Source organism: Hypanus sabinus (assembly GCF_030144855.1).
Source record: "Hypanus sabinus isolate sHypSab1 chromosome X1 unlocalized genomic scaffold, sHypSab1.hap1 SUPER_X1_unloc_1, whole genome shotgun sequence".
NCBI lineage: Eukaryota > Metazoa > Chordata > Chondrichthyes > Myliobatiformes > Dasyatidae > Hypanus > Hypanus sabinus.
The window spans coordinates 833,839-861,119 of NW_026778957.1; the positions used below are offsets into that span (position 1 = coordinate 833,839).

Below are 27,281 nucleotides of genomic sequence, written 5' to 3' on the forward strand. Positions count from 1 at the left end.
GGTATAGTTGCAGGCCAGTGAAGGTTTGAGATCAGAGCTTTCCTTTTCCTAGATGAGCTGCCAACCAAGGCTGACAAGCCCCATCTGGCCAAAGCGACTGGTTTAAGGCACTAGTAACTCACCTTTGCACCTTCTCCTGTCAGTAGAAATAGTTCTGCCAGGTTTAGTAGCTAAACCAGACGTGAAGGCCAGGAGCTGGAGTAGATTGTCAGAGGCTATTTGAGCCGCACGTCACTGGGAGCTTGTTCCTACTACCTCCCCCAGCCATGACAGCTAAGGAACCGGTAATAATATTTACAATTTTATTTTAGCTACATTGACATAAATAACCACTTTCTATTTAACAATGAGCTGCACCTTCCAAGTTTAGTGAGCTTTGTAGCAGGTCCAATAGCTTGAGAGAGCGCCAGCTTCTAGCTAGTCAGAGGGATTGGCATAGCTAGCAGCCTCCACCCCAGAACTGCTGAGCCCCCCCCTCCTGCCTTCCCAGCTGTCCAAAGGATAAATGGCTACTTGCCATTCACAAGCTACACTCAAAAGCTCTGTAAAAATCATTAAGATTTTAAAGTTATTCAATTTATGCAGTACTGGGACGCATGTATACTACCTAATGAGTTTTCTGCAGCAGCAGTATACTGCAGTACATAAAATTACTACAGTACTGCATGTATGGGTATAGCACTATAGTAATTTATGTATTACATTGTACTGCTGCAAAAAAAACACCTTTCATGACATATGTGAGTGAATATAAACCTGATTCTGATACGGGTCTCTATTGTGGACTGAGAGTGGGAAGGGGGACAGGGAGAGGGGAGGGAGTGGGAAGCACCAGAGAGATATTCTGTAATTATCAGTGAACCAATTTTTTGGAATCAAATGACCTTGCCTGGTGTCTCAGGGCTGGGTGTGCCTGCACCCGTGCCACCTCCCCCCTCGGCACTCCTTCTCTGCCCCCTGTCCCACACTCCTCCCGCGGCGCTCCACCCTCACCATTCCTAACTTCTTTTGCTCCAGCCAGATTTCAGTGGAGATTGTGAAGAGCACAAAATCTCTTGGTGTTCACCTGTTGGAGCATCTCATCAGGTCCCTCAACACAAGCTCCGTAGCAAAGAAAGCCCAGCAGCGTCTCTACTTTCTGCGAAGGCTGAGGAAAGTCCATCTCCCACCCCCCCATCCTCATCACATTCTACAGGGGTTGTATTGAGAGCATCCTGAGCAGCTGCATCACCGCCTGGTTCGGAAATTGCACCGTCTCGGATTGCAAGACCCTGCAGCGGATAGTGAGGTCAGCTGAGAAGATCATCAGGGTCTCTCTTCCCACCATTACAGACATTTACGCTACACGCTTCATCTGCAAAGGAAACAGCATTATGAAGGACCCCACATATCCCTCATACAAACTCTTCTTCCTCCTGCCGTCTGGGAAAAGGCACCAAAGCATTCGGGCTCTCACGACCAGACTATGTAACAGTTTCTTCCCCCAAGCTGTTAGACTCCTCAATACCCAGAGCCTGGACTGACACCTTACTGCCCTATTGTCTTGTTTATTATTTATTGTAATGCCTGCACTGTTGTGCACTTTGTGTAGTCCTGGGTAGCTCTGTCGTCTAGTGTAGTTTTTTGTGTTGTTTTACATAGTTCAGTGTAGTTTTTGCATTGTTTCATGTAGCACCATGGTCCTGAAAAACGGTGTCTTGTTTTTACTGTGTACTGTCCCAGCAAACATCCAGACGCAGGGTACGGGTTCGTAAGATCGATAGCTTAGTGGAAGTTTGGATCCTTTACTTGGGCCCGAGTCCCAAATTTACACTCAAATTGAGCCAGTTAAAGCCAACAGTTGAAAATGGAACCTGAGGCACTTAAATAGATGTGTGATTCTTTTAGCAGCTGCTTTCCTGTTTCCATTGGTTTCAATGAAGTAGGTTACAAATGACCTGCAGAACTCAACAGGCGTACGGAACAAATGATTTCATCGTTTGAACTGCTGCAGTCACCTTGTCTTTCAGTCACAACAGATGCTGCTGCCACCAGTACTCACATCTCCGTGACGTGTACATTTACTGCCTTGCCTGGTCTTAATGCAGTGCACGTGGTACTCTTGTGCCAGCAGTTCAAGTATGGTACGTTCTGCTGCTCTCTGATCCTAATGAAGCACCAGCAGTGCTCCCCTCACACAGTAAGTGCATTTCATTCAGAGATCCAGCCCAGTAACAGGCCCATCTAACCCGATTACACCCAAATTCATTATCAAACTATGCGTACATCACCATGTATGACCCTGGGATTAGTTTTCTTGCAGGAATTGGCAGGGAAATAAAGAAATATAATAACATTTATGAAAATAAATAAATAATGAAGGCTAATAACCAACATATGAGTAAAAAAGGACAGACAACAAATGAAGAGTAAGTAAATAATACTGATAACATGAGTTAGAATCCTCGTAATTGAGTCCATTGATTATAGATAGGTAGGTACTTTATTGATCCCAAAGGAGATTACAGTGTCACAGTAGCTGAGGGGTGATTGATAAGTTTGTGGCCTAAGGTAGAAGGAGTCAATTTTAGAAAACCGAGCACATTTATTTTCAACATAGTCCCCCCTCCTACATTTACACACTTAGTCCAGCGGTCATGGAGCATACGGATCTTGGACCTCCAGAAAGTGTCCACAGCAGGGGTGACAGATAAATTTGTGGCCTAAGGTAGAAGGAGATGAGTTATACAACTCTCGTTACAGGCACATGCAGTTCAACTCTGAGTGATTATGCAGAAAGTTTGAAGTTAATAACTCATCTCCTTCTACCTGAGGCCACAAATTTATCAATCACTCCTGCTGTGGACACTTTCTGGAGGTCCAAGATCCGTATGCTCCATGACTGCTGGACTAAGTGTGTAAATGTAGGAGGGAACTATGTTGAAAAATAAATGTGCTAAGTTTTCTAAAACTGACTCCTTCTACCTTAGGCCACGATTTTATCAATCACCCCTCATATAAATATTAGAAGAGAAGCAGAAAGAATAACAGTTTAGAGTTCAGGTGAATGAAGTTTTCCATGCTGATTCAGGAGCCAGATGGTTGAGGGGTAACAACTGTTCCTGAACCTAGTGGTGTGGGTCCTGAGGCTCCTGTACCTCCTTCCTGATGGTTGAGGGGGTGATAACAGTTCCTGAACCTGGTGGTGTGGGTCCTGAGGCTCCTGAACCTCCTTCCTGATGGTTGAGGGGGTGATAACTGTTCATGAACCTGGTGGTGTGGTTCCTGAGGCTCCTGTACCTCCTTCCTGATGGTTGAGGGGTAATAACTGTCCCTGAACCTGGTGGTGTGGGTCCTGAGGCTCCTGTACCTCCTTCCTGATGGTTGAGGGGTAATAACTGTCCCTGAACCTGGTGGTCGTTTGTCCGGAGGCTCCTGTACCTCCTTCCTGATGGTTGAGGGGTAATAACTGTCCCTGAACCTGGTGGTGTGAGTCCTGAGGCTACTGTACCTCCCTCCTGATGGTTGAGGGGTAATAACTGTCCCTGAACCTGGTGGTCGTTCGTCCTGAGGCTCCTGTACCTCCTTCCTGATAGTTGAGGGGTAATAACTGTCCCTGAACCTGGTGGTTGTTCGTCCTGAGGCTCCTGTACCTCCTTCCTGATGGTTGAGGGGTAATAACTGTCCCTGAACCTGGTGGTCGTTCGTCCTGAGGCTCCTGTACCTCCCTCCTGATGGTTGAGGGGTAATAACTGTCCCTGAACCTGGTGGTGTGGGTCCTGAGGCTCCTGTACCTACTTCCTGATGGTTGAGGGGTAATAACTGTCCCTGAACCTGGTGGTGTGGGTCCTGAGGCTCCTGTACCTCCTTCCTGATGGTTGAGGGGTAATAACTGTCCCTGAACCTGGTGGTGTGAGTCCTGAGGCTACTGTACCTCCCTCCTGATGGTTGAGGGGTAATAACTGTCCCTGAACGTGGTGGTCGTTCGTCCTGAGGCTCCTGTACCTCCTTCCTGATGGTTGAGGGGTAATAACTGTCCCTGAACCTGGTGGTGTGAGTCCTGAGGCTACTGTACCTCCCTCCTGATGGTTGAGGGGTAATAACTGTCCCTGAACCTGGTGGTCGTTCGTCCTGAGGCTCCTGTACCTCCTTCCTGATGGTTGAGGGGTAATAACTGTCCCTGAACCTGGTGGTCGTTCGTCCTGAGGCTCCTGTACCTCCTTCCTGATGGTTGAGGGGTAATAACTGTCCCTGAACCTGGTGGTCGTTCGTCATGAGGCTCCTGTACCTCCTTCCTGATGGTTGAGGGGTAATAACTGTCCCTGAACCTGGTGGTCGTTCGTCCTGAGGCTCCTGTACCTCCCTCCTGATGGTTGAGGGGTAATAACTGTCCCTGAACCTGGTGGTGTGGGTCCTGAGGCTCCTGTACCTCCTTCCTGATGGTTGAGGGGTAATAACTGTCCCTGAACCTGGTGGTGTGGGTCCTGAGGCTCCTGTACCTCCTTCCTGATGGTTGAGGGGTAATAACTGTCCCTGAACCTGGTGGTGTGAGTCCTGAGGCTACTGTACCTCCCTCCTGATGGTTGAGGGGTAATAACTGTCCCTGAACGTGGTGTTCGTTCGTCCTGAGGCTCCTGTACCTCCTTCCTGATGGTTGAGGGGTAATAACTGTCCCTGAACCTGGTGGTCGTTCGTCCTGAGGCTCCTGTACCTCCTTCCTGATGGTTGAGGGGTAATAACTGTCCCTGAACCTGGTGGTCGTTCGTCCTGAGGCTCCTGTACCTCACTCCTGATGGTTGAGGGGTAATAACTGTCCCTGAACCTGGTGGTCGTTCGTCCTGAGGCTCCTGTACCTCCCTCCTGATGGTTGAGGGGTAATAACTGTCCCTGAACCTGGTGGTCGTTCGTCCTGAGGCTCCTGTACCTCACTCCTGATGGTTGAGGGGTAATAACTGTCCCTGAACCTGGTGGTGTGGGTCCTGAGGCTCCTGTACCTCCTTCCTGATGGTTGAGGGCTAATAACTGTCCCTGAACCTGGTGGTGTGGGTCCTGAGGCTCCTGTACCTCCTTCCTGATGGTTGAGGGGTAATAACTGTCCCTGAACCTGGTGGTCGTACGTCCGGAGGCTCCTGTACCTCCTTCCTGATGGTTGAGGGGTAATAACTGTCCCTGAACCTGGTGGTCGTTCGTCCTGAGGCTCCTGTACCTCCCTCCTGATGGTTGAGGGGTAATAACTGTCCCTGAACCTGGTGGTCGTTCGTCCTGAGGCTCCTGTACCTCCCTCCTGATGGTTGAGGGGTAATAACTGTCCCTGAACCTGGTGGTGTGGGTCCTGAGGCTCCTGTACCTCCTTCCTGATGGTTGAGGGGTAATAACTGTCCCTGAACCTGGTGGTGTGGGTCCTGAGGCTCCTGTACCTCCTTCCTGATGGTTGAGGGGTAATAACTGTCCCTGAACCTGGTGGTCGTTCGTCCTGAGGCTCCTGTACCTCCCTCCTGATGGTTGAGGGGTAATAACTGTCCATGAACCTGGTGGTCGTTCGTCCTGAGGCTCCTGTACCTCCCTCCTGATGGTTGAGGGGTAATAACTGTCCCTGAACCTGGTGGTCGTTCGTCCTGAGGCTCCTGTACCTCACTCCTGATGGTTGAGGGGTAATAACTGTCCCTGAACCTGGTGGTGTGGGTCCTGGGGCTCCTGTACCTCCTTCCTGATGGTTGAGGGCTAATAACTGTCCCTGAACCTGGTGGTGTGGGTCCTGAGGCTCCTGTACCTCCTTCCTGATGGTTGAGGGGTAATAACTGTCCCTGAACCTGGTGGTCGTTCGTCCTGAGGCTCCTGTACCTCCTTCCTGATGGTTGAGGGGTAATAACTGTCCCTGAACCTGGTGGTCATTCGTCCTGAGGCTCCTGTACCTCCCTCCTGATGGTTGAGGGGTAATAACTGTCCCTGAACCTGGTGGTCGTTCGTCCTGAGGCTCCTGTACCTCCCTCCTGATGGTTGAGGGGTAATAACTGTCCCTGAACCTGGTGGTGTGGGTCCTGAGGCTCCTGTACGTCCTTCCTGATGGTTGAGGGGTAATAACTGTCCCTGAACCTGGTGGTGTGGGTCCTGAGGCTCCTGTACCTCCTTCCTGATGGTTGAGGGGTAATAACTGTCCCTGAACCTGGTGGTCGTTCGTCCTGAGGCTCCTGTACCTCCTTCCTGATGGTTGAGGGGTAATAACTGTCCCTGAACCTGGTGGTCGTTCGTCCTGAGGCTCCTGTACCTCCTTCCTGATGGTTGAGGGGTAATAACTGTCCCTGAACCTGGTGGTCGTTCGTCCTGAGGCTCCTATACCTCCCTCCTGATGGTTGAGGGGTAATAACTGTCCCTGAACCTGGTGGTCGTTCGTCCTGAGGCTCCTGTACCTCCCTCCTGATGGTTGAGGGGTAATAACTGTCCCTGAACCTGGTGGTGTGAGTCCTGAGGCTACTGTACCTCCCTCCTGATGGTTGAGGGGTAATAACTGTCCCTGAACGTGGTGGTCGTTCGTCCTGAGGCTCCTGTACCTCCTTCCTGATGGTTGAGGGGTAATAACTGTCCCTGAACCTGGTGGTCGTTCGTCCTGAGGCTCCTGTACCTCCTTCCTGATGGTTGAGGGGTAATAACTGTCCCTGAACCTGGTGGTGTGAGTCCTGAGGCTACTGTACCTCCCTCCTGATGGTTGAGGGGTAATAACTGTCCCTGAACCTGGTGGTCGTTCGTCCTGAGGCTCCTGTACCTCCTTCCTGATGGTTGAGGGGTAATAACTGTCCCTGAACCTGGTGGTCGTTCGTCCTGAGGCTCCTGTACCTCCTTCCTGATGGTTGAGGGGTAATAACTGTCCCTGAACCTGCTGGTCGTTCGTCCTGAGGCTCCTGTACCTCCTTCCTGATGGTTGAGGGGTAATAATTGTCCCTGAACCTGGTGGTCGTTCGTCCTGAGGCTCCTGTAACTCCCTCCTGATGGTTGAGGGGTAATAACTGTCCCTGAACCTGGTGGTGTGGGTCCTGAGGCTCCTGTACCTCCTTCCTGATGGTTGAGGGGTAATAATTGTCCCTGAACCTGGTGGTGTGGGTCCTGAGGCTCCTGTACCTCCTTCCTGATGGTTGAGGGGTAATAACTGTCCCTGAACCTGGTGGTGTGAGTCCTGAGGCTACTGTACCTCCCTCCTGATGGTTGAGGGGTAATAACTGTCCCTGAACGTGGTGTTCGTTCGTCCTGAGGCTCCTGTACCTCCTTCCTGATGGTTGAGGGGTAATAACTGTCCCTGAACCTGGTGGTCGTTCGTCCTGAGGCTCCTGTACCTCCTTCCTGATGGTTGAGGGGTAATAACTGTCCCTGAACCTGGTGGTCGTTCGTCCTGAGGCTCCTGTACCTCCCTCCTGATGGTTGAGGGGTAATAACTGTCCCTGAACCTGGTGGTCATTCGTCCTGAGGCTCCTGTACCTCACTCCTGATGGTTGAGGGGTAATAACTGTCCCTGAACCTGGTGGTGTGGGTCCTGGGGCTCCTGTACCTCCTTCCTGATGGTTGAGGGCTAATAACTGTCCCTGAACCTGGTGGTGTGGGTCCTGAGGCTCCTGTACCTCCTTCCTGATGGTTGAGGGGTAATAACTGTCCCTGAACCTGGTGGTCGTTCGTCCGGAGGCTCCTGTACCTCCTTCCTGATGGTTGAGGGGTAATAACTGTCCCTGAACCTGGTGGTCGTTCGTCCTGAGGCTCCTGTACCTCCCTCCTGATGGTTGAGGGGTAATAACTGTCCCTGAACCTGGTGGTCGTTCGTCCTGAGGCTCCTGTACCTCCCTCCTGATGGTTGAGGGGTAATAACTGTCCCTGAACCTGGTGGTGTGGGTCCTGAGGCTCCTGTACCTCCTTCCTGATGGTTGAGGGGTAATAACTGTCCCTGAACCTGGTGGTGTGGGTCCTGAGGCTCCTGTACCTCCTTCCTGATGGTTGAGGGGTAATAACTGTCCCTGAACCTGGTGGTCGTTCGTCCTGAGGCTCCTGTACCTCCCTCCTGATGGTTGATTGGTAATAACTGTCCCTGAACCTGGTGGTCGTTCGTCCTGAGGCTCCTGTACCTCCCTCCTGATGGTTGAGGGGTAATAACAGTCCCTGAACCTGGTGGTCGTTCGTCCTGAGGCTCCTGTACCTCACTCCTGATGGTTGAGGGGTAATAACTGTCCCTGAACCTGGTGGTGTGGGTCCTGGGGCTCCTGTACCTCCTTCCTGATGGTTGAGGGCTAATAACTGTGCCTGAACCTGGTGGTGTGGGTCCTGAGGCTCCTGTACCTCCTTCCTGATGGTTGAGGGGTAATAACTGTCCCTGAACCTGGTGGTCGTTCGTCCTGAGGCTCCTGTACCTCCTTCCTGATGGTTGAGGGGTAATAACTGTCCCTGAACCTGGTGGTCGTTCGTCCTGAGGCTCCTGTACCTCCCTCCTGATGGTTGAGGGGTAATAACTGTCCCTGAACCTGGTGGTCGTTCGTCCTGAGGCTCCTGTACCTCCCTCCTGATGGTTGAGGGGTAATAACTTTCCCTGAACCTGGTGGTGTGGGTCCTGAGGCTCCTGTACATCCTTCCTGATGGTTGAGGGGTAATAACTGTCCCTGAACCTGGTGGTGTGGGTCCTGAGGCTCCTGTACCTCCTTCCTGATGGTTGAGGGGTAATAACTGTCCCTGAACCTGGTGGTCGTTTGTCCTGAGGCTCCTGTACCTCCTTCCTGATGGTTGAGGGGTAATAACTGTCCCTGAACCTGGTGGTCATTCGTCCTGAGGCTCCTGTACCTCCTTCCTGATGGTTGAGGGGTAATAACTGTCCCTGAACCTGGTGGTCGTTCGTCCTGAGGCTCCTGTACCTCCCTCCTGATGGTTGAGGGGTAATAACTGTCACTGAACCTGGTGGTGTGGGTCCTGAGGCTACTGTACCTCCCTCCTGATGGTTGAGGGGTAATAACTGTCCCTGAACCTGGTGGTCGTTCGTCCTGAGGCTCCTGTACCTCCCTCCTGATGGTTGAGGGGTAATAACTGTCCCTGAACCTGGTGGTCATTCGTCCTGAGGCTCCTGTACCTCCCTCCTGATGGTTGAGGGGTAATAACTGTCCCTGAACCTGGTGGTGTGGGTCCTCAGGCTACTGTACCTCCCTCCTGATGGTTGAGGGGTAATAACTGTCCCTGAACCTGGTGGTCGTTCGTCCTGAGGCTCCTGTACCTCCTTCCTGATGGTTGAGGGGTAATAACTGTCCCTGAACCTGGTGGTCGTTCGTCCTGAGGCTCCTGTACCTCCTTCCTGATGGTTGAGGGGTAATAACTGTCCCTGAACCTGGTGGTTGTTCGTCCTGAGGCTCCTGTACCTCCCTCCTGATGGTTGAGGGGTAATAACTGTCCCTGAACCTGGTGGTCGTTCGTCCTGAGGTTCCTGTACCTCCCTCCTGATGGTTGAGGGGTAATAACTGTCCCTGAACCTGGTGGTGTGGGTCCTGAGGCTCCTGTACCTCCTTCCTGATGGTTGAGGGGTAATAACTGTCCCTGAACCTGGTGGTGTGGGTCCTGAGGCTCCTGTACCACCTTCCTGATGGTTGAGGGGTAATAACTGTCCATGAACCTGGTGGTCGTTCGTCCTGAGGCTCCTGTACCTCCTTCCTGATGGTTGAGTGGTAATAACTGTCCCTGAACCTGGTGGTCGTTCGTCCTGAGGCTCCTGTACCTCCCTCCTGATGGTTGAGGGGTAATAACTGTCCCTGAACCTGTTGGTCGTTCGTCCTGAGGCTCCTGTACCTCGCTCCTGATGGTTGAGGGGTAATAACTGTCCCTGAACCTGGTGGTCGTTCGTCCTGAGGCTCCTGTACCTCCCTCCTGATGGTTGAGGGGTAATAACTGTCCCTGAACCTGGTGGTGTGGGTCCTGAGGCTACTGTACCTCCCTCCTGATGGTTGAGGGGTAATAACTGTCCCTGAACCTGGTGGTCGTTCGTCCTGAGGCTCCTGTACCTCCTTCCTGATGGTTGAGGGGTAATAACTGTCCCTGAACCTGGTGGTCGTTCGTCCTGAGGCTCCTGTACCTCCTTCCTGATGGTTGAGGGGTAATAACTGTCCCTGAACCTGGTGGTTGTTCGTCCTGAGGCTCCTGTACCTCCCTCCTGATGGTTGAGGGGTAATAACTGTCCCTGAACCTGGTGGTCATTCGTCCTGAGGTTCCTGTACCTCCCTCCTGATGGTTGAGGGGTAATAACTGTCCCTGAACCTGGTGGTGTGGGTCCTGAGGCTCCTGTACCTCCTTCCTGATGGTTGAGGGGTAATAACTGTCCATGAACCTGGTGGTCGTTCGTCCTGAGGCTCCTGTACCTCCTTCCTGATGGTTGAGTGGTAATAACTGTCCCTGAACCTGGTGGTGTGGGTCCTGAGGCTCCTGTACCTCCTTCCTGATGGTTGAGGGGTAATAACTGTCCCTGAACCTGGTGGTCGTTCGTCCTGAGGCTCCTGTACCTCCCTCCTGATGGTTGAGGGGTAATAACTGTCCCTGAACCTGGTAGTGTGGGTCCTGAGGCTCCTGTACCTCGCTCCTGATGGTTGAGGGGTAATAACTGTCCCAGAACCTGGTGGTGTGGGTCCTGAGGCTCCTGTACCTCCTTCCTGATGGTTGAGGGGTAATAACTGTCCCTGAACCTGGTGGTGTGGGTCCTGAGGCTCCTGTACCTCCTTCCTGATGGTTGAGGGGTAATAACTGTCCCTGAACCTGGTGGTCGTTCGTCCTGAGGCTCCTGTACCTCCCTCCTGATGGTTGAGGGGTAATAACTGTCCCTGAACCTGGTGGTCGTTCGTCCTGAGGCTCCTGTACCTCCCTCCTGATGGTTGAGGGGTAATAACTGTCCCTGAACCTGGTGGTGTGGGTCCTGAGGCTCCTGTACCTCCTTCCTGATGGTTGAGGGGTAATAACTGTCCCTGAACCTGGTGGTCGTTCGTCCTGAGGCTCCTGTACCTCCCTCCTGATGGTTGAGGGGTAATAACTGTCCCTGAACCTGGTGGTGTGGGTCCTGAGGCTCCTGTACCTCCTTCCTGATGGTTGAGGGATAATAACTGTCCCTGAACCTGGTGGTGTGGGTCCTGAGGCTCCTGTACCTCCCTCCTGATGGTTGAGGGGTAATAACTGTCCCTGAACCTGGTGGTGTGGGTCCTGAGGCTCCTGTATCTCCTTCCTGATGGTTGAGGGGTAATAACTGTTCCTGAACCTGGTGGTGTGGGTCCTGAGGCTCCTGTACCTCCTTCCTGATGGTTGAGTGGTAATAACTGTCCCTGAACCTGGTGATGTGGGTCCTGAGGCTCCTGTACCTCCTTCCTGATGGTTGAGGGGTAATAACTGTTCCTGAACCTGGTAGAGTGGGTCCTGAGGCTCCTGTACCTCCTTCCTGATGGTTGAGGGGTAATAACTGTTCCTGATCCTGGTGGTGTGGGCCCTGAGGCTCCTGTACCTCCTTCCTGATGGTTGACGGGTAATAACTGTTCCTGAACCTGGTAGAGTGGGTCCTGAGGCTCCTGTACCTCCTTCCTGATGGTTGAGGGGTAATAACTGTCCCTGAACCTGGTGGTGTGGGACCTGAGGCGCCTGTACCACATTCCTGATGGTTGAGAGGAGAAGAGAAGCTTTACCACATTCTGAATCTGCCTAAACTCTGGTGGCAGGCCCACTGGACAGGCTCGGTAAGTTGACATGTTTGTTACAGGGGCAGCTGGTTAATGAGATGTTTGAAGCAGGAAGGTCAGCTGTGTGGTATCCTCCCAAAGGCCTGAAGTAAGTAGTGGCAATCAAAGATTTAACTGTGGACAGAAGATTCCTTTCGAAGTCACGCAGCGTGAAGCAGCCCTCCTGCACTTTCACGATTCAGGATTGTTTAGTGTAAAGGAGAACGAAGTACAGTTGTTACGAACCCCGTAACTGGGTCACTTACCAGCAAAAATAGAGAGGTCCGTTGAAGTCTGATGGTACTATTTTTAACAGTATTTATTGATAAAGAGACACAAAAAATAAGATCAATGCAATCATACAGGTAATATACGTCGTCAATACTAAATCTAAAAGCGCGGGTATAATAATAATCAATAAGAAATAGCTCTGTCGTTGTCTAGGGGATAATGTATTGTCCGCTGGAAATATAAAAGTCACTGTTAGTTCGTTCAAGCTGCAGCGTTTTGGGGTTGAGAGAGAGACGGGTTAAACTTGCCCAGTTCTTTCATGATGCCAATCCTTCGAGTCGTGGGGAGTTGGTTTCCCCGTTGTTAGCTAAAAGCCGTTTTTCCGTGGTAAAAGCCACCGGTTCCAGGCAAATGGAACCAAATGCAGGTGGCCTCCTTCCAATGGCTTCCGCTATTACAGGATCGCTAGTGTTTCTTCTGGTGCGTCTGAGGGGCTGTTCCCACAGACCCTCTTTTATCCTGACTCACAGGGTCTCAGATGTCAATCAGGCTGGGGGTGATGCAATCCCTCCCTCAACCAGCCCACTTTGCCTGAGTAGCACAGTATTGCAATACACAAGTTCTTCTTCAAGAGACAATGGCCATGTCCCATAGCTTTATATCGCCGGGGAACGAGACATTCTGCACGTCTCTCTCTCTCATTTCCTGGGTCTCCTGACCCAAATCAATAGTGATCTTGCGATTCTCACAAAGGAGGGGGCTACAGGTGTAACACAGTGCTTTTCAGTTAATTGGGAAACATCAGGACCTGCACATTTTGGTCCAATTAACCTGCTGCCCCAATTAGCGGAAGTTTCGTGGAAATAGTTAAAATGTATAAAAAAGACAAACTACCATTAAACTGAATAACAATTTATGTATTTAAATGAAATACAGAACAAATTACAACACTACCAATCCTACTACAGTACTATAAAACTGTGTATTAGTTCCAAGTACTTCTCAGTGGAGGAATTCATCCAGTGCACATGGCCGAGTTCTTTTGATTGACTGTAAATTAACAAAATCAGCACAGATATCTCATGCAGATAATGAAGCAATGCTTTTGACAGTCACATTTTCTGAATCTTCATTTTCATTGTAACATTCAAGACGATAGTTGATACCTTCAAATTCTTTGTAGTTCCTGACTTGTTGAAATAGTGAAATTGTTTCTTTTTCACTTCTAGCATCTCCAAGCCTGAATGCTTGAAACCGCAGTGGGGAACTCTTTCTGAATTGCTTATCTCTCACCAACTATCAGTGACAGAAATCACTGCTTTTTGAACACAAACGCACACAACTGACTCTTTAAAAACTGTGTGTCTTCACAGCCGTGTAAGCACAGCCAACTGAAGCTGTTTAGTCTTTTGTCCCAGTTAAGTGGCAGAGTGTCCCAAATAAGCACTAGGAATCCTGACTGTTTTCTAGATTTAGCTTTTGATCTTTATGAGTTGCCCCAAATAAATGGATGACGATTAACCAATGACAATTAACTAGAATCCACTGCAGTTGTTACTCCAGTCCAATGCAGCACATAAAAACACAGAACAAAATGAATATAGGTATGTAGGGCAGCTTATATACACAGATTCACAGTATTGTGTGTCCATAAAGTGACACTAGGCAGAGGAGTGGCTGTACATAAGGTGACAAGAAATGATAAAGTAGTGGTAGTTGGGGTGTGGAGGTGTTGATCAGCCTCACTGCTTGGGGAAAGTCACTATTTTTGAGTCTGGTGGTCCTGGTGTGGATGCTACGTAGCCTCCTCCCTAATGGGAGTGGGATAAATGGTCCATGAGAGGGGTGAGTGGGATCCTTCATGATATTGCTAGCCCTTTTCTGATGTGTTGGCCAGTTTTGACTACCTGTTGCAGAGAATTCCCATCCACCATGGTGCTGCTTCTGTACCAAGCAGTGATGCAGCTTTTTAGGGTGCTCTCTACTGCACATTGTGAGGATGCCAATGATCAGGTACCTCGCTGAACCAAACCTATTTTCCTGCACTCACCCAGTACCTGTTTGGGTGTTACAGAACATAGAACAGTGCAGCACAGTATGGGTCCTTGTATCCACCATGTTGTATCCATCGATATAAAAAGACTCCAGCATCATTTTAACCCAGCTCACCTATGTAACCCTCCATTTTTCTTTCATTTGTGTGCCTTTATAAGAGTATTAAATGTCCCTTATGTATCTGCCTCTACCACCAGCCCTGGCAGCACATTCTGTGCACTCATCACTCTGTGTACCTCTGACTATACTTCCCTCAAATCACCTTAAAATTATGTCCTCTTGTACTTGGGGAAAAGTCTCTGGCTGTCCACTTAATCTATGTCTCTTATCATTTTGTATCAAGTCTCCTCTCATCTTCCTCCACTCAAAAGAGAAGCGCCCTAGCCCACTCAACCTCTTTTCATAAGACATGCTCTCTAATCCAGGCAGCATCCTGGTGAATCTCCTCTGCACCCTCTCTAATCCAGGCAGCGTCCTGGTGAATCTCCTCTGCACCCTCTCTAATCCAGGCAGCATCCTGGTGAATCTCCTCTGCACCCTCTCTAATCCAGGCAGCATCCTGGTGAATCTCCTCTGCACCCTCTCTAATCCAGGCAGCATCCTGGTGAATCTCCTCTGCACCCTCTCTAATCCAGGCAGCATCCTGGTGAATCTCCTCTGCACCCTCTCTAATCCAGGCAGCATCCTGGTGAATCTCCTCTGCACCCTCTCTAATCCAGGCAGCGTCCTGGTGAATCTCCATTGCACCCTCTCTAATCCAGGCAGTATCCTGGTGAATCTCCTCTGCACCCTCTCTAATCCAGGCAGCATCCTGGTGAATCTCCTCTGCACCCTCTCTAATCCAGGCAGCATCCTGGTGAATCTCCTCTGCACCGTCTCTAATCCAGGCAGCGTCCTGGTGAATCTCCTCTGCACCCTCTCTAATCCAGGCAGCATCCTGGTGAATCTCCTCTGCACCGTCTCTAATCCAGGCAGCGTCCTGGTGAATCTCCTCTGCACCCTCTCTAATCCAGGCAGCATCCTGGTGAATCTCCTCTGCACCCTTTCTAATCCAGACAGCATCCTGGTGAATCTCCTCTGCACCCTCTCTAATCCAGGCAGCATCCTGGTGAATCTCCTCTGCACCCTCTCTAATCCAGGCAGCATTCTGGTGAATCTCCTCTGCACCCTCTCTAATCCAGGCAGCATCCTGGTGAATCTCCTCTGCACCCTCTCCAATCCAGGCAGTATCCTGGTGAATCTCCTCTGCACCCTCTCTAATCCAGGCAGCATCCTGGTGAATCTCCTCTGCACCCTCTCTAATCCGGTCACCATCCTGGTGAATCTCCTCTGCACCCTCTCTAATCCAGGCAGCATCCTGGTGAATCTCCTCTGCACCCTCTCTCATACAGGCAGCATCCTGGTGAATCTCCTCTGCACCCTCTCTAATCCAGGCAGCATCCTGGTGAATCTCCTCTGCACCCTCTCTCATACAGGCAGCATCCTGGTGAATCTCCTCTGCACCCTCTCTAATCCAGGCAGCATCCTGGTGAATCTCCTCTGCACCCTCTCTAATCCAGGCAGCATCCTGGTGAATCTCCTCTGCACCCTCTCTAATCCAGGCAGCATCCTGGTGAATCTCCTCTGCACCCTCTCTAATCCAGGCAGCGTCCTGGTGAATCTCCTCTGCACCCTCTCTAATCCAGGCAGGTTCCTGGTGAATCTCCTCTGCACCCTCTCTAATCCAGGCAGCATCCTGGTGAATCTCCTCTGCGCCCTCTCTAATCCAGGCAGAATCCTGGTGAATCTCCTCTGCACCCTCTCTAATCCAGGCAGCATCCTAGTGAATCTCCTCTGCACCCTCTCTAATCCAGGCAGCGTCCTGGTGAATCTCCTCTGCACCCTCTCTGAAGCTTCCACATCGTTCCTGACCAGAACTGAATTCAATATTCAAGGTGTGGTCTAACATGGTTTTTCGAGCTGTGACATTACCTCATGGATCTTGGCTAAGGAACTAACAAACCATACACTGTGACTAATACAACAAACACCTTCTTAACTACCCTATCAATTTATGCAGCAACTTTGAAGGGTCTGTGGACTTGCACCCCAAAATCCTTCTGTTCTTCCATGCTGCTGAGAATCCCGGACAACACCTTGGTGAAAAACCTCTGCAGTTGATGGCAGGGTTATTGGCTTGGTCACATGTACACCAGGTAATGTGGATCACAACAGAGGGTGCAGAGGAGATTTATCAGAATGCTGGAGGAACTGGGCAGGCCAGGCAGCATCTGTGGAAAAGAGTAAACAGTCGATTTTTCAGGCCGAGACCCTTCATCAGGACTGGAGAACAAAGAGTTGAGAAGTCTTCCACTTGTCAATTGGAATAATGCTGTGAAATGTCTACAAACTTTACAGTGGATATTCTGCCATGAGCTTTTTCTTAAGCTAGGCAGATAGATATCTCCAGTCCTGGCATAATTTGTAGTTGAAGGTTGATTTATTAATCACCAACGCATTACAATACGCAAGGAGCCAGTGTAAAAAGACAGTTCTTGGTGTTCAAACAAAAACAGATTCAAATATTGATGGACTTCTAATGAATACTTGTGAAATATAAAATGGCCGACCTGATGACAAAAGCTAATTGCCTAACAATGAGCAATCAACAGCAGCTGTGAGCCCAAAATAAGCTGTGAGATCCAGTAATTAGGAATAAAATAACAATCCAAATCAGGAAAGACATAACATGGCATGTATAATTTGACAGTGTAAATGTGAAAAAATTTTCAGAGTATTGGAGCGAGCCAGTGGTACCAAAGAGCGTAACGTAGGTGAAGAAGAGGGGCCATAATGGTGTGGCACAGTAGCGTAGTGGCTAGCACAATGCTTTACCGACAACCCAGGTTCAGTTCCTGTAAGGAGTTTGTACGTTCCCCCTGTGACCACATGGGTTACCTCCCACAGTCCAGTGATGTGCTGGGTGGCAGGTTAATTGGTCATTGTAAATTGTTCCACGATTAGGCTAGGATTAAACCGGGGGTTGCTGGGAGGTGCAGGTTGAAGGGCCGAATGGACCTACTCCGCACTGTATCTCAATAAATAAATAAAATGGCAGAACTTTGAAGATGACTAGTGAAGGCCTCTGTTGGTTGGGGTCAACCATAGCTGTTGCATCTTCGTTGTCTATGCTATGCACAAGCCAGAACAGTATGGTATGCAGAGCAGACTGCCCCTCTTCACACAGTTGACGAGTTCAAAGGAACGGGAGAGGCCGATGCAGTTGGCACCAGCGGCATGGCAGGAGTTACCAGTCAGCATAGGACTGTCTTAGGGACTCCACCTGCAGACTTTTCCTCGGGGTTTATTCCTGAACCCTTCCCATGAATGGGTATAGGTCAGGCATGGGCAAACTATGGCCTGCGGGCCATATGCGGCCCGTTAAGCTTTTTAATCCTGCCCGCAGAACTTGATGAAATTATATTAATAAACCTTGTTAACGTTTTTCCCCGCAATTCTGGCGTTTTCCCAATAGATGACGCACTCTATATACATTGTTGAGGTGCAGCGTATTACTCCACATTTGCGCTTTACTCTTTGTTCGGCTCGACCTATTTGTGTGAACAGGCATTCAGCGTCATGAACATCAACAAAGCCAGCCACAGATCCAAGTTAACTGACCAACACCTCAGATCCATTCTGAGAATCGCCACAACAAAACTAAATCCAGACTTTGATGCGCTGGCTAAAAAGGGAGACCAACAACACTGTTCCCACTGAAATTAAAAATAAGTTTCTTCGTTGTGTTATGTAAAAAATGCATTTGAAAATATTTTTTTCAATAAGCCTTACATGTTACATGTCATTTCTGTTAAGTGATGGACATGAGTAGTGCGCAGGTGCACGTACGTTCTCAAAATAAAAAATGCGCTCCAGATCAAATAACGCGCTCCACATACTGGCGCGCTGTCATTGTTCTGGTCGTTGTTGAGTTTTGGCACAGGGGACAATTGAATAAGAAGGAGCAGGACAAGTAGACCTGCATCTCCTACCGTTTTTGAAATAAAGACAGTCAGGAGGAGAGTGATGATGATAATATCTTGAAGGATAACAGAATTTTCAGTGCTTTCAAATAATAACTGTTACTATTAAAAAAAAGCTGTATTTTATTCATTTAATTTTCAGTGTTTTAAAAGTCATTTCAATAAATTGCTAAATACCATGGGACTTCAAAGACAGATATTTTGTTGTAATGCATTTGTTCATTTTCAATTGAAATTAAAGCACATGTTTTCTACATATCCTATGATATTTTATTTTCTCTTATGAGGTGTATTACCAAAACACTCCATCCATCTGCTCCTGGTCCGGCCCCCCTGTCAAATTTTAGAACCCTTTGTGGCCCACAAGTCAAAAAGTTTGCCCACCCCTGGTATAGGTGCAAGACAGCGGAGGTTTGAGATCAGAGTTTTCCTTCTTCTAGATGAGCTGCTAACCATGTCTGACGAGCCCCATCTACCTGAAGCAACTGGTCTTAAGGCACCAGTAAACCGCCATTGCCCTTTCTCCTGTCAGTAGAAACATTTTCGCTGGGCTTAGTACCTAAGCCACATTCGAAGGCCAGGAGCTGGACTTGGTTGTCAGAGGCTATTTGAGGCACAGGTCATTGGGAGTGTTTAATAAGTAGTGGGGCTTATCCCCATTACCTCCTCCTACTGTGATATGTTAAGGAACCACACCAGGATTGGATCAAGATATTAAGATGGAGGATGTGGTTAGCAAAGGGCAGAGGGAAAGAAGCTGTTCCTGAATTGTTGAGTGTGTGTCTTCAGGCTGCTGTACCCCCTCGCTGATGGCAGAGGGGAAGAAGCTGTTCCTGAATCGTTGAGTGTGTGTCTTCAGGCTCCTGTACCTCCTCCCTGATGGCAGAGGGGAAGAAGCTGTTCCTGAATCGTTGAGTGTGTGTCTTCAGGGTCCTGTAGCTCCTCCCTGATGGCAGAGGGGAAGAAGCTGTTCCTGAATCGTTGAGTGTGTGCCTTCAGGTTCCTGTACCCCCTCCCTGATGGTAGCAATGAGAAGAAGGCATGTCCTGGGTGGTGGGGGTCCTTAATGATGGATGCTTCCTTTTTGAGGCATCGCTGCTGGATACTGTGGAGGTTAGTGCCCGTGATGGAGCTGACTAATGTTACAACTCTCTGCAGTTTACTTTGATCTGTGCAGTAGCCCCCCCCCCACCCCATCATTCCAGATGGTGAGACAACTAGTTAGAATGCTCTCCACAGTACATCTGTAGACATTTGCAAGTGTTTTTGTTGACATACCAAATCTCCTCAAACTCCGAATGAAATATAGCTGCTGTCTTGTCTTCTTTATAGCTGCTGTCATCGATATGTAGGGTCGAGTTTAGGTCCTCAGAGATACTGAAATATCCAGGAATTTGAAATTGCTCACACTCTCCACTTCTGATGAGGACTGATGTGTGTTCCCTCTGAAGTCCACAATCAGTTCTTTGGTCTTAATGACACTGGATGCAAGGTTGTTGCTGTGACACCACTTAGCTAGCTGGTATATCTTGCTCTTGTATGCATCTCGTCACCATCTTAGATCAATGGTTGTATCATCAGCGAATTTATAGAGGGCATTTGAACTGTGCCTAGTCACGCTGTCATGGGTGTAGAGCAGTGGACTCAGCACTGATAAATGTCACACGTAGGGTGGAGGGAGACTCCAGTGATCCTTTCAGCGTTTTTTCTATAGGGTCACAGTCCGATGTTTTGCAGCTTCCACACCACACAGTGGTGCAGCCAGACAGGACACTCTCGATGCTTCTCCCATAGAAAGTTGTTGGAATGAGAGGGCCCAGTCTGCTCAGAAAGTGTAGACACTGCAGTACCTTCTCGATTAATACGGGGGTGTTTTGGTTCAATCTTCCATTCTATACACAACAAGGAACTTTTTACTCTCCCCCGTCAGTGAACTTGATGATGTGGTCTGAGCTGGATCTGGCGGTGCAGTGGTGAGTCAGCAACGTAAACAGCAGCAGACCTGAGGGGCATCAGTGCTCAGCATGATGGAGCTGAAGATGCTCTTTGGTATTGCTGCAGCACCACTCAACTAGCTGGTGTACCTCACTCCTGTATGTCCTTTCAAACCTCACACTTCCTGCGTATGGGACAGGACGGAGTGGATGGCATCAGTGGACTGGTTTGAGTGATAGGCAAACTGGAAAGAGTCCAATGTAGCTGGAATGTGGGGATTTTATATATAATTATTGTAGTTAATGCCACTGGACGATAATTATTTAGGCCAGTTACCATTGCTCTCTTGGGTACCAGAATAATGGAGGCTCCCTCGAAGCCTGCAGGGATAGTAGACTGTTTCAAAGAGATATTAAAGGTGTCCATTAGGTCCCCTATTGACTGATTCACACAGTCCCTCAGTACCTGACCAGCCTTGTTGTCCAGACTTGCAGCCTAGCTAGGATCCTCCTCACCTCAGCTGCAGCCAGTCAGGGTGCCTGTTCCTCAGGGGAAGAGGGGGCCTTCCTCAACGTCACCTTGTTCAAAGCATCAGATCGTGTACAGAAGACATTCAGCCCATTTGAGTGAGGCATTGCTTTTATTGACGCGAGGGTAGATCTGTAATACATCAATGTTTATATATCATGCCCCATGCACTGAGTATCCCTGGTGTTGCAAAGATGTCTTTGAATTTTCTGTGAGTTCTCACACTCTGTCTTCCTGATGCCACGGGAAAGCATGTCTCTTACTGACCATAGAGACCCCAATCTGAAGGCAGAGCGCTGATCCCAAAGCAATGCTCACGGTGCAATGCATTTGCTCATGGTTTCTGGTTTCACCCTGTGTTTAATCACAGTAACGTGCTCCACGCATTTTCCGACGTAGTCAGTCACTGATCCCTCGTGTTCATCGATGTTGACCTGATGATTGTAAGGAGCTCTGGTCCGTGGGTTCGAAGCAGTCCTGCAATACTGAGGACTGGCCAGGTCCTGGTGTCCCTGTAAACTGTACCTGAAATATACTGGAGTAGAGGATCATGTCTGACTCCTCTGACTCATAGTCACTGTGTTCAGATTTCTATAGTGTCCCACATTTGGGACATCAGTATACTTGGAAACCAGGACCAATTAATAGTAGAGTTCTTTCAATTAAATTTCTCAGTTAAGGAATACGCAACTGATTTATTGTGTGTGTTTCATTTTAGGGGAGCCCTACGTCAGGATATCTGAAACTGGGCGACTTATACTGAAATCCTTTGAAAAGTCCATGTCAGGAGATTACACCTGTACAGTTTCCTACAAGGATGTGAATGAAAACAAGGAGATGTTTCTTGATATGAAGTTCTCAGTGTATGGTAGGTATTCTGTGGAAGGAGGGAATGCTGGCACGTCCTTGCTCTGGGGGCAGTGGTGGTTGTCTGTCATATCCACCAGTGATGGTAAGTGGGAAAGCCATTGCACAGGGGCGATTCCACTCTCTTGACCTCAGAAGTCTGGGTCTGATGCTATGAGTGTTAGTCCTTGGTTGCAGTGGGTGACCGTGCCCGGGATGCCCTATCTGGTAGGGCAGTAGAGGCAAATACCACTTAAGGGGTGTTTAGATAGGCACATGGATGTGAGGAAGATGAAGGGATATGGACATTGTGTAGGTAGGAGGGATTTGTCTTTGGGCGTTTTTGGTTTGCTTTTTAGCTGGTACAGCAGAACACTGTGGGCCGAATGGCCAGCTCCTGTGCTGTACTCTTCTCTATCCTGCCCCTCGTGCCCCTCGCTCTCCACAAAGTGTTGCAGAACCACCTTCCTGGCTGTCAGATCTCAAGCACCCAGTCCGCCAGCTGACTTCGCATACTGGGACAGGCACGTCCCTGTCTCACCGGGCCGGGGTACAAGGCCTGCCGGCTACCCTCGTCTGCTTCAGCCCACCTGTTGAGGCGGTGTGGCTGCTATCGCGCCCACTGGTGAGAAATGAGTGTCCAGTGGGGACCAAAGGTGAGCGAGCTGGCCCCGAATAGACACGAGGCGTTACCCCTCCCTAGTCACTGGGGCAGTAAAGTGAAATGCAAAAACCCTAAACTTCAACATTTTCAGTTTATTTTTCAAACATGCACTCTGGAGTTAGCGGTACACGATATTCATTTGGAATCACTTCCTGTATCCGGTACATCAGAATCACTGACACATGATGGGAAATTTGGCAGCAGTCCCATGCAAAGACATAAAAATTACAAACTCAATAAATAGTGCAAAAAAAGGGCTAACAAGGTACTGTTGCTGAAGACTCACACGTCCTGATGAAGGGTCTCAGCCCAAAATGTTGACTGTTTACTCCTTTCCATAGATGCTGCCTGGCCTGCTGAGTTCCTCCAGTATTTTGTGTGTGCTGCTCTGAATTTCCAGCATCTACAGACTTTCTTGTGTTTGTGACATGGGATCACGGACCAGTCAGAAATCTGATGGTGGAGGGGAAGAAGCTGTTCCCAAAACGTTGACCGTGGGTCTTCAGGCTCCCGAACCTCCTTCCTGATGTGAATAACGGTAAAACGGATGATGAGCTTCCTTCTTGATAAATGTCATCCTCTTGAGGCAGCCACTTCTTGGAGATGTCCTCGGTGGTGGATGGGCGCGGGGCGTTTGTGCCCGTGGTGGAGCTGGCTGAATAAACAACTCCCTGAAGCCTCTTACAATCCCAGACGGTGACGCAAGCAGTCAGGATGCTCTCCGCCATACACCTGTAGGAATTTGCCGGGGTTTTTGATGACGGAGCGAATCTCCACAAGCTCCTAATGAAGTAGAGTCACTGGTGTGCCATCTGTGTGATCCGCTGACACGACAGCAGTCAGGAATTTGAAGCTGCTTACCATTCCCACCACTCACCACCCTTTTATACCCCCTTATGATATTTAGATTATGCCAATATGCCTCCACAATGTCAGGCAGCATCCACACTAAAGAGTCGATGTTTCAGGCCAAGGTACTTCATCAGGACTGGAAAGGAAGGAGGAAGAGGTCAGAATAAGGAGGGGGCGCAGGGAAGGAGGACAAGCTGGCAGGTGACGAAGGAGAGGGGGGAGTTATAAGATGACAGGTAAGGGGGAGGGGGAGGAGGGCAAGCTGACAGGTGATAGGTGAGACCAGGTGAGGGGAAAGGTTGGTGGGGGAGGAGAGGAGTACAAACTGACAGGTGATAGGTGAGACCAGGTGACCAGACCAGGTGAGGGAGAAGTTGGGAGGGGGGGGGGGGGGGAGTACAAGCTGGCAGGTGAGACCAGGTGAGAGAGGAGGTGGGTGGGTGGGGGAGGGGTAGGAGGACAAGGTGACAGGTGAGACCAGGTGAGGGGGAAGGTGGGTGGGTGGGGGAGGGGGAGGAGGACAAGCTGACAGGTGAGACCAGGTGATGGGAGGAGGTGGGAGGGAGGGGGAGGGGAGGAGTACAAGCTGACAGGTGATAGGTAAGACCAGGTGAGAGGAAAGGTGGGTGGGGGGAGGGGAGGAGTACAAGCTGACAGGTGATAGGTGAGACCAGGTGAGGGAGAAGGTAGGAGGGAGGGGGGAGAGGAGGAGTACAAGCTGACAGGTGATAGGTGAGACCAGGTGATGGGAGGAGGTGGGAGGGAGGGGGGAGAGGAGGAGTACAAGCTGACAAGTGATAGGTGAGACCAGGTGAGGGAGAAGGTAGGAGGGTGGGGGGAGGGGAGGAGTACAAACTGACAGGTGATAGGTGAGACCAGGTGACCAGACCAGTTGAGGGAGAAGGTGGGAGGGAGGGGGGAGGGGATAAAGTGAGAAGCTGGAAGGTGATAGGTGGAAACGGTGAAGGGTTGAAGAAGAAATCGGATACCAGAGGAGGAGGGGGTCCCAGAGGGAGGTGATAGGAGGCTAAAATCTACAGAGTTATAAGCAGATGTGCAACACATTGGATACTTATAAACACAGGAGATTCTGCAGATGCTGGAAATCCAGAGCAACACACCCAAAATTCTGGAGGAGCTCAGCGGTTTAGACATCGTCTATGGAGGGGAACAGGTCAAAGTTTCGAGCCAAAACCCTTCATCGGGACTGGAAGGTAAGGGGATAGAAGCCAAAATAACAAAGTGTTGGGGGGTGAAGACCATGTCCACCTGCCACCTGCCAGGTCATACTCTTTCCCCTCTCCCCATCCTGAAGATTAACTATTATCACCATCTTATTCTGATAGATCTTTTTGATTGCAGGTTTTCGTGAACCAGACTACTCATTTAAGTTCTCAACACGTTACCATACTTATGAATGCCATGATCCTGCCAATTATCACTTCTTTCGTAAGTTCAGGTCAGTGGAAAAGGAGCTAATTGCCGACCTGACCTGTAGGATAACGGACGTAGAGATGAAATGCCACGTTGTAAAAGTACCGCGTGAGGGATTAATAACTGAACTCTTCATTACATTCAAACGTAAGTTCAATCTGTGCCCACCGGACAGCTGGTGACTGGGAGTTTTTCAGTGTTTGCATAACTTTTCTCAAAAGTAATGTGCTCAGGTCCTGTACTCCCTGGTGACCTCATTGAAACCCATCGAATGTTGAAAGGCCTCAATAGAGTGGATGTTTCCTATAGTGGGGGAGTCTAGGACCAGAGGACACAGATAGTGTGGATGTGGAGAGGATGTTTCCTATAGTGGGGGAGTCTAGGACCAGAGGACACAGATAGCGTGGATGTGGAGAGGATGTTTCCTATAGTGGGGGAGTCTAGGACCAGAGGACACAGATAGAGTGGATGTGGAGAGGATGTTTCCTATCGTGGGGGAGTCTAGGACCAGAGGACACAGATAGAGTGGATGTGGAGAGGATGTTTCCTATGGTGGGGGGTCTGGGACCAGAGGGCACAGATAGAGTGGATGTGAAGAGGATGTTTCCTATAGTGGGGGAGTCTAGGACCAGAGGACACAGATAGAGTGGATGTGGAGAGGATGTTTCCTATAGTGGGGGAGTCTAGGACCAGAGGACACAGATAGAGTGGATATGGAGAGGATGTTTCCTATGGTGGGGGGTCTGGGACCAGAGGACACAGATAGAGTGGATGTGGAGAGGATGTTTCCTATAGTGCCGGGAGTCTTGGACCAGAGGACACAGATAGAGTGGATGTGGAGAGGATGTTTCCTATACTGGGGGAGTCTAGGACCAGAGGACACAGATAGAGTGGATGTGGAGAGGATGTTTCCTATAGTGGGGGAGTCTACGACCAGAGGACACAGATAGAGTGGATGTGGAGAGGATGTTTCCTATGGTGGGGGGTCTAGGACCAGAGAACACAGATAGAGTGGATGTGGAGAGGATGTTTCCTATAGTGGGGGGTCTGGGACCAGAGGGCACAGATAGAGTGGATGTGGAGAGGATGTTTCCTATAGTGGGGGGGTCTGGGACCAGAGGGCACAGATAGAGTGGATGTGGAGAGGATGTTTCCTATAGTGGGGGGTCTGGGACCAGAGGACACAGATAGAGTGGATATGGAGAGGATGTTTCCTGTAGTGGGGGAGTCTAGGACCAGAGGACACAGATAGAGTGGATGTGGAGAGGATGTTTCCTATAGTGGGGGAGTCTAGGACCAGAGGACACAGATAGAGTGGATGTGGAGTGGATGTGTCCTATAGTGGGGGAGTCTAGGAGCAGAGAACACAGATAGAGTGGATGTGGAGAGGATGTTTCCTACAGTGGGGGAGTCTAGGACCACAGATAGAGTGGATGTGGAGAGGATGTTTCCTATAGTGGGGGAGTCTAGGACCAGAGGACACAGATAGAGTGGATGTGGAGAGGATGTTTCCGATAGTGGGGGAGTCTAGGACCAGAGGACACAGACAGAGTGGATGTGGAGAGGATGTTTCCTATAGTGGGGGTGTCTAGGACCAGAGGACACAGATAGAGTGGATGTGGAGAGGATGTTTCCTATGGTGGGGGGTCTGGGACTAGAGGACACAGATAGAGTGGATTTGGAGAGGATGTTTCCTATAGTGCCGGGAGTCTTGGACCAGAGGACACAGATAGAGTGGATGTGGAGAGGATGTTTCCTATACTGGGGGAGTCTAGGACCAGAGGACACAGATAGAGTGGATGTGGAGAGGATGTTTCCTATAGTGGGGGAGTCTAGGACCAGAGGACACAGATAGAGTGGATATGGAGAGGATGTTTCCTATGGTGGGGGGTCTGGGACCAGAGGACACAGATAGAGTGGATGTGGAGAGGATGTTTCCTATAGTGCCGGGAGTCTTGGACCAGAGGACACAGATAGAGTGGATGTGGAGAGGATGTTTCCTATACTGGGGGAGTCTAGGACCAGAGGACACAGATAGAGTGGATGTGGAGAGGATGTTTCCTATAGTGGGGGAGTCTACGACCAGAGGACACAGATAGAGTGGATGTGGAGAGGATGTTTCCTATGGTGGGGGGTCTAGGACCAGAGAACACAGATAGAGTGGATGTGGAGAGGATGTTTCCTATAGTGGGGGGTCTGGGACCAGAGGGCACAGATAGAGTGGATGTGGAGAGGATGTTTCCTATAGTGGGGGGGTCTGGGACCAGAGGGCACAGATAGAGTGGATGTGGAGAGGATGTTTCCTATAGTGGGGGGTCTGGGACCAGAGGACACAGATAGAGTGGATATGGAGAGGATGTTTCCTGTAGTGGGGGAGTCTAGGACCAGAGGACACAGATAGAGTGGATGTGGAGAGGATGTTTCCTATAGTGGGGGAGTCTAGGACCAGAGGACACAGATAGAGTGGATGTGGAGTGGATGTGTCCTATAGTGGGGGAGTCTAGGAGCAGAGAACACAGATAGAGTGGATGTGGAGAGGATGTTTCCTACAGTGGGGGAGTCTAGGACCACAGATAGAGTGGATGTGGAGAGGATGTTTCCTATAGTGGGGGAGTCTAGGACCAGAGGACACAGATAGAGTGGATGTGGAGAGGATGTTTCCGATAGTGGGGGAGTCTAGGACCAGAGGACACAGACAGAGTGGATGTGGAGAGGATGTTTCCTATAGTGGGGGTGTCTAGGACCAGAGGACACAGATAGAGTGGATGTGGAGAGGATGTTTCCTATGGTGGGGGGTCTGGGACTAGAGGACACAGATAGAGTGGATTTGGAGAGGATGTTTCCTATAGTGCCGGGAGTCTTGGACCAGAGGACACAGATAGAGTGGATGTGGAGAGGATGTTTCCTATACTGGGGGAGTCTAGGACCAGAGGACACAGATAGAGTGGATGTGGAGAGGATGTTTTCTATAGTGGGGGAGTCTAGGACCAGAGGACACAGATAGAGTGGATGTGGAGAGGATGTTTCCTATGGTGG

General features: G+C 49.9%; 1 protein-coding gene across 1 annotated transcript in view; it reads left to right on the forward strand.

The window, feature by feature from the left end:
- The window catches only part of LOC132385574 (zona pellucida-binding protein 2-like), a 139,794-nt gene that overhangs the window by 64,421 nt on the left and 48,092 nt on the right, over positions 1-27,281 (forward strand). The window contains exons 4-5 of the mRNA XM_059957739.1: positions 21,168-21,317; positions 24,174-24,392. Of these exons, the coding sequence (XP_059813722.1) occupies positions 21,168-21,317; positions 24,174-24,392 (369 nt within the window). The remainder of the gene's footprint in view (positions 1-21,167; positions 21,318-24,173; positions 24,393-27,281) is intronic.